The sequence below is a fragment of the Quercus robur genome, chromosome 12 (genome assembly GCF_932294415.1).
Source record: "Quercus robur chromosome 12, dhQueRobu3.1, whole genome shotgun sequence".
Classification (NCBI taxonomy): domain Eukaryota; kingdom Viridiplantae; phylum Streptophyta; class Magnoliopsida; order Fagales; family Fagaceae; genus Quercus; species Quercus robur.
The window spans coordinates 15,083,513-15,091,561 of NC_065545.1; the positions used below are offsets into that span (position 1 = coordinate 15,083,513).

General features: G+C 32.0%; 1 protein-coding gene across 1 annotated transcript; it reads right to left on the reverse strand.

Moving 5' to 3' along the window:
• Positions 1-3,107: 3,107 nt before the first annotated feature.
• LOC126709696 (transcription factor MYB11) lies at positions 3,108-7,382 on the reverse strand. Its single transcript, XM_050410022.1, has 3 exons — positions 7,153-7,382; positions 6,888-7,017; positions 3,108-4,518 (listed from the first exon to the last, which is right to left on the reverse strand). The coding sequence occupies exons 1-3, from the start codon at positions 7,283-7,285 to the stop codon at positions 3,627-3,629; spliced, it is 1,155 nt and encodes a 384-aa protein (XP_050265979.1). The 5' UTR covers positions 7,286-7,382; the 3' UTR covers positions 3,108-3,626.
• Positions 7,383-8,049: the final 667 nt, after the last annotated feature.

Consider the following 8,049-nt stretch of genomic DNA (forward strand, 5'->3'; position numbering starts at 1 on the left):
CCTAAGTGCACCTCCCTCCTTCTCTGCTTAACATCTAATTTCATTGAAATCCCCAATCACTAGCCACGGCAGAACTCTCACAATTTACGGACTATGGTTTTTATTGTTCATTATTTTTCCTTTTAAAAAAAGTATATTGATTTCATTCTCTCTACTGAAGACTGTAGCATAAACTTTAAATTGTCAATGTCATTAAAAAGTGCTACAGCTGTGTAGCACTTGGCCTCTTGCTGATAGGCATATATAACGAGTACGTACTGCAACAGGTGCAATTAATTGAGATTTTATGCTTCATTGTTGTGCAAGTGGTTATTGTTGGTGTATATATAGGCATATATAACATATATTGTAATATATATATAAATAGAGAGTATAAAATTTGAAAAAGACGATAAGTAAAAATAATGTTTATATTAAGGATTTTGACAAATCAAATCGATGGTGGAGGCCTTCTGGCCAATCTGGTTTTTTTTTATTCCTATTTGAATCATGTTTGACCGGTCGAAAGTCGAAGAAGAATAGTTTTTGTAGAATTTTTGCAGAATTCTTGGCAACAGTTTTTGAGTATTCCAAACAATCGAAATGCCTTACGAACGTGCAATATATTGTTGTGAATGTGCAATAAACTATTGTAACTCTCTAAAGGTATCTATTGAAGGAATACGACCTTTTAATTATAAATAATGATCCATATTCATTCTCACAATATATATATACTCTCCTCACCTTCCTATAGAGATTCATAAGAATTCTCTCAATAATACTACTACTTTAAAAATTCTATGCTGAGTTATATCTTGGGAACAAGATTGGGGTAACTCTTTATTATCTTTGTACGGGCAAATACTGTTTAAGAATGACTGGTTTTCCGTGCATCTAAGCCCGTTTTGTTGCCCTTTAATTTTTGTTATTCCTTCATTGTTAATTAAATTTTGATTTTGATTTTGATTTTTTACATGAAGATATATTAATTTCATTCTCTCGGTTGGAGACTGTTGTATAAACTTTAAATTGTCAATGTCATTTAAAAGTGCTACAGCTGTGTAGCACTTGGCGTCTTGGCCTCTTGCTGTTGCTAATGCTGATAGCCGATAGGCCCATATAACGAGTACGGCCAGAGGTGCAATTAAGATTTTATGCTCCTTTGACGTGCTATTGGTTATTGAAGCATTGATTATTCAATTTATACGTGTAGACACTAGAGTCACATGCACACAAGGAACTAAACATGACACGAGTTGCCAATAGAAAAAGGTTTAGATTCAAGTCAGTTTCGCTTAATGCACTGTGTGGCGATTGATCAAGAGATTATTTGTGTACGTACATAATTTTTTTTTTAATGAGTATATGAATTGTATAAATAATTAATATAGAAAAAAAAATTAGCAAATACTTTAAGGGCATTGATTTAAGAATTATTTTTTAAATTTTTTATAAAGAAGAAAAAAATAATTAACTTTTTTGGTAACATTTAATATTTCCTGAGGGTATTACTATATTAGGTGCAGGGTATTTTAGTTTGTGTTTGAGTACAAAATTTGTAAGGTACATAGTTTTAATCTTTTTAATTAGCTTCTAAGTATCACATGTCTTGCACATGACTTTAAAGTTTAATTATCAACTAAACGATATGGTGTTATTTGCAAGATTTGTCATGATTGAAGAAGTGATTGAAATTTTTCATAGTTTTGGATGTAAAGTGAAAGTATCCTCATAATTTAGGGTGATCTTTTGCTGCTGTTAACCTTATATTTACTATATTCAGTCATTTGGGAATTTGATCTTAATGTTCATTTAAACATATGGCTCTAATTTATTCATAAGCTTTGTCTCTTATTTGAAAAATAGCAATGAATAATATTGGTTATACTTGATTTATGGTAAATATTCATGAGGCTAAAACATTCTTAAAAACAAAAATTATATTATAGAATGAACATAAGGTATAAGTATCTAATGTAAATGTCTAGATTAAAGTTCAAATTACACCTTCTGATGTTTCTAACAAGACGTTTAGAGTTTAAATCCCCTCTTCTTTAACTATCAAATTATAAAAGATATATTACGTACAAAATAAAATATACTTAATGCGTTCTTAAGATGCTCAAATATCTCCTCATTCAAATCTTGTTGTTGGATCTACAACAAAGCTTGCCAAAGGTAGGTTGAATCACTTCTAGTTTGCTTTTGATGGTCCTTTTCAATATCGATCTCATCAATGTGAATTTGGTCAAGCTCGATACGAGATTGTGTTTATCAATGTGAATTTGGTCAAGCTTGATACGAGATTGTGATTGAGGGTGAAATTTTTGGGGGAAATCATAATGCGTAATTAATGAAAGATCGACAATAAGCAAATGTACTTTGTTCCATGTGCGAAATTTGTAAGTCTCTCAATTGGCTAGAGGGATACATCAGTAGATTTAATTTCTAAGGATCATGTGATTTGCAAAGAATCATTAAGTTAAATTATATGGCGTTCAATTAGATGAGAAAATTGTAGGGAGCCGAATTGTAGTCCCCTAACCCTAATTATCAATTAATATTGGATGAATATGTGTTATAAGTAAGATTTGTTATAATTTACAAGTTTTTGAAGTTTAGGATGTTAAGTGCATGTACCCCATAGTTTTGGGTTTTGTTTGTGATTAACTCTAAATAAAATCTATCTCCACAGTGCTTTGATTTTTTTGATCAAAGAGTTATTATTATAAGTAGAGAGCACTTGACATCCACTGGCATGAATGTTTCTCAGCGTATGCAATATTTGATTAATTTCGGCCGAATGATAAATTATCCTTTTTCAACCTCTTGTTCTTTGGTAAGGAGAAGCAAGAGAACATAAGACCTTCAATAGGCTTTACAAAAATATTATGATCATCACCATATAGTATCAAGGAAGATTTAATGTCTGAAAGAAAAGAAACCACGTAGTGCATGATCCTCTCTATACATTTTCTTAAAATGCGATTTATATATCACTTATCATATTAAATTTTTGTGTGGCTGATACAATCATCAAAACATGACCCACGAATCCCATCACATCATATAGGCATCTAATAATTTGATTGGTGCATCTAAATTTTTCTGGAAATATCTGTACAGAGCACAAAAGAATATCCATCATTGAATCAAACTCAGAAAGCTAGATGAACACTGACAGGTTACAGATAGTTACTTCCAGGCACATGGCCGGTCCAAATTTGGAAAAATGGAAATGGAATTCATTTTCCATTGTCCTTCAAACAATTAACAATGATGGAACTTGAGGGAGACTTTCTAACTCTTCTATCAATCAAACTTTGCAACAAATCTGAAGATGTCTTGAACTCTCAAGAGTCTCAACTATGAACTTTTACACAAGAGAGAGAGGGTGACAAAAACAAAAAAAAGAAGATTAATCTTAAGATAATTCCACCACTGAATTTCTAAAATCCAATTCATTTATTTTAAAATGAATTAATTAACTTTTTTGAAAAAATGAATTAAATTTTACCGCATAATCTATTTAGATTATTGTACATATGGCAAAATTTAATCCATTTATTTCAAAATGGATGAATAAGATTTTATGATGGAATTACCTTAAAAACTCTTGAGGATCGAAGAAAAAAAAAAGCATTTCAGGATAGAAGCCAAGCAACCATAGCATCATGTGTATCAGAATCTATCTCTGACAAATTGTAACTATCCCCTTCCCAATTATCACTTTCCCATAACGAAGATAACATTTTCTCTTTTTCATCCCAGATTTCATTCCCTCTTTCAACTCCATCATCAAAACCTGAAGTTATTGAAGAGCATGAATACCACTCCCCACTATCTCCATTTGAACTAAACTGACCACTCTCCTGCAAGTCCTCATGGGTTGCTACCATTTTGTCTGCACACATAAATCCAGTGTCATTCCCATCATTAAAATCAATGATATCATAACCTCCTTTTCCCTCAGTCAGAGCTAAAACCCCATCTGGATCCAGCAAATCGTTGTCCACTATGTCATTAAACACACCACCATCAATTCCTTCCTGATCATGATCATATGGTACTAAAGTTTCAGTCTTTTTCTCACCACTAGCATACAACCTTTGGTTCTCACATTTCCACGCCTCATCAGAACGTAGAACCAGGCTTTCTCTCTCATTATCATTAACCTTTGGATCCAACACCATGCTATCATTTATGGTAGTACTTGAAAAGGTCTCTTGCTCCAAATCTGGTGTGGGAAGCAATAAGACTTCTTCAATATTTGGAGTAAGAGGACTATCTTTAGGTTTAATCTTTGGAACATCTTTTTGGATGTAGTAGGTCTTGTTCTTTTTCATGGCCCATCGGCTAGTTCTACCGCCTTTTCGCTTTGGAGGAATGTCTGCCTTGGATGAGTCCATGACCATTGGTAGGGTTTCACTGGAAGACCTCCTGAAACTGTGAATTTTTCTGCTCAAGTGAGAGTTCCAGTAATTCTTTATTTCGTTGTCTGTTCTTCCAGGCAAGTGACTAGCTATTAGAGACCATCTGCATTTAGAAAAGCAATTATCTTTATAAAAGGGAGACCACTGCAATTCATCCGTGAAGTAACAAAAAATAACAGTTGTTTTTCAGTAATAAATAAGAGTCCTAAACATGAAAAGGAATAGTAGACTTAAAAAGTTGGCATTATTTTCCTCAAAAACTTTATAACTCAACTAGAATGTTTCTAACAAAAATATTTAAGGTTAAAATCTCTACTTTCCTGTTGTAACTATTGGATGTGTCCAAAATAAAAAATAAAACACAGATTATTTTAACCCAATACTCTATTTTATTTCCCTCTTTCCTATCAATACAAAAGAAACATCTTAACCAAAAAACTCTTCACGAATCAAAGCATAGTTTTAAAATCATGTTCAACAATGGTTTGGTCTATTTGAATAGAAGTATTCAAAAGGAAATTTTGGTTTTACAATCTGTGTTCTTAAAAGTTAAAACCATGTGAATCAATTTATATACTAACAATTATTCTTCAAATCTAAAGGATAAATTATTAAGAAATTTAATTCTAAGTTATTTAATAAGTGAAACTGAAGGCTTTTTAGCTAATTACATTTTAATGTATCAAGTAGACAAGTACTTCATTTTACAAAAGATAATTTCCATTCACTTAAGTAACGTTTGGTAACTATATCGAATTTAGATTTTTTACTTTTGGTAGTATATATTTTTCTTAAAGATAGCATTTGGTATTGTGTTGAAATTCTTACTAAAAATTTATTATGTCAATTGAAACTTCTCTTTTACCAATACCATTCCCACTCTCTCATCCAAATTCATCACTCCAAACCACTTCTTTCTTTTACCTCAAAGTTAAAACCCATATCTAAACCATTCCATTATGCTCATTACCAACAAAAATACCCATCTTAATTTTGCTCCTAAACCAAGTAAAAAAATTTCAAGAAAATATTGGCTTCTGTATTTAAGAGAAATTTGGATTTAGGGGTTTGCGTGTGGGGAATGATGGTGTTGCTGTTGAGGATGAAGAAGTTATGAAAGAGGCTTGAGGTGAGAGTACTATGCCTGGTTCAAGTACTCAGCCATAGAGAGGAAGAAGAAAGAAAATGAGAGAGAGAGAGAGAGAGTAATAATTGGTTTAAAAGAAGAGAGGTGTTACGTCCATAATATTTTTACAACTTTTTCACAATATATCATAGATGGATAGTTATCATTGGTTTAAATTTAAACCTAATACTAAGATTACTTTTTTGCCCCAACAATAACAACCAATAACAACTTCCCACTTAGGATTTATTGTAAAAATATTGTGAAAATATTGTGGGCATATCATTTCTCTTAAAAGAATGAGTGATAATTAATGAATATTTTGAAATTGAGAATGAGAATAGAGAAAAAAGTCAAAAACTATAATGGGATCCAATAAATTTTTTATTGTTAAGTGAGAATGGGAATGTGAATAAAAATTGGTTTAAAAGACTAAGAGATGATTGGTGAATATAATATACTACAAGGTAGAGTTACCATCATAGCAAAAAGGGATAATATACTCTCAAGTTCAAAAATTCTACACGGAGGTTTTTATATCTCTCCTCTCTCGTCATTTTTTTCATAAATATTAAATTGGATCATTTGGGTAGTTATTAATAATCATTTATTGAAATTTTATTTCTTTGTGAAAGTAATTATTCTATCATTTAAAAAAAATGTGATAAGATTATAATTTAGGGTGTAAATTGTAAATAAAAGATTTTACAATGAATCTTTTTGAATTCAAATTCTATATTCTCGGAACATAATTTCCCCAAAACTAGTTTAGAGAAATCTCGTTCGACCCATATGTGGTAATTGATAAAATCATTTACTTGTATTACATATTTAGACAAGTCACATCAAGTGACATGACTAAAAGTATATGTTGATGATTTTATCGCTCATCACATAATGGGTGGATTTGAGGAATTTTCACCTAAACCAAATTAGAGGTAAAATTTTCATTAAAAAAAAAAATTTGAGGTAAATTTTTTCAATATTCATTATAGAGTTATCAAACATAAGTCCTGGCCTCAGTCAATTAGTTGATGTCCACTTCTTTCGGGACCAAAACTGCAAGAGCTGACATAGACTTACAATTTTTGGAAGGAAGGATGTAGAAGAGGAAATTACTGAAGGAAAATTAGGCAGAAAGAAACAAAACAAGTTCCAACCCCATCAAAAGAGAGAGGGAAGAAGAGGAAAACAAATTATGTCAAAAACAAAAAGTAAACCATTATTGGTGGATACCATTAATGAGGACGTTAAGAAAGAGGGAGAGAGAAATTCTAGAATTCGTGTTCACTTGGTTTGGTGATGGAGAAGAAAAATGAACAAGCTAGCTAGATTGCTGCACTAACCTATTCCCCATAGAAGAATGCAACTTTATGATGGTTTCATCTTCCTCACTAGAAATGTTTCCTCTCTTCAAGTCAGATCTCAAGTAGTTAATCCATCTCAACCTGCAGCTCTTCCCACACCTCAGTAAACCTTCAAAATCCCACAACAAAAACCATGGAAAACAAAAAAACACAAATGTCAAAACCATGATCATATATCATATGACACAAATCAAAGAAGTATTATATAACTTGCATTATATTATATGTAGATAAATATATATACCTGCATTCTTTGGCAATGACCTCCATGACCCTTCTCCATTAGCTTGAATATACTTGATTAGAATCTCATCCTCCTCAGAAGTCCACCTACCTTTCTTCAACCCAACTTTATCACAGCATGGAGCCCTTCCCATTTCGCTATACAAAGAAAGTCATGAACTACAGTTGACCATAACTTGTATTATTATTATTTATTTTTTTGTATGCACGTACATGTCATTAGAGAACAAAAGCTGAAAATTTGTGACTCTTATTTATAGAGAGAAAGGGTATAGCCACGTAGGTGCGGGGCCAGTGATGTGGATAATTAAATCTGCGGTGTGAGAAAGTGCCACGAGGGCTGTGTATGAAAGCCACAGTCGTGGCTTCTGTATAGTCGAGAACCTCGTGACGGGGCTTCACTCTCCCACGTTGATGCTCCTACAGCTAGTATGAATACATGCATTTGTGATCGCCTTCACGATTGTTCTTCCAAATCTTTGCTACTTGCCTTTATGATCCCATCTACCCATTGAAGTTATTTTCAAAGAATGTACATACACTACCGGGGACCATATTTACTCGTGTCAAAACCACAAAACCTTCAATTACTTTAAATGGGAAGTACTTATTCAGTTCTCATCTTATAAATAAATAAATAAACTTTCCTGTTTTTTTCTTGGCAAGATGGGGAAGTGAGCGATATAAAAGGAAAAAAGGAGGAGAGAAAAAGTGAAAATTATTAGGTATTCTCAGAATAGTGATGTGGTGTTTTCTCTCTTTCATATTTAATAATAAATTTTACTAATTAAATTAAGTAATCGTTAGATACTTTCAGAGTACAGTAAGTTGATACTCATTCTTCTTACATTCATGATAGATTCCACTAATTAAATTTATGATGTAGTCTACAATAAAT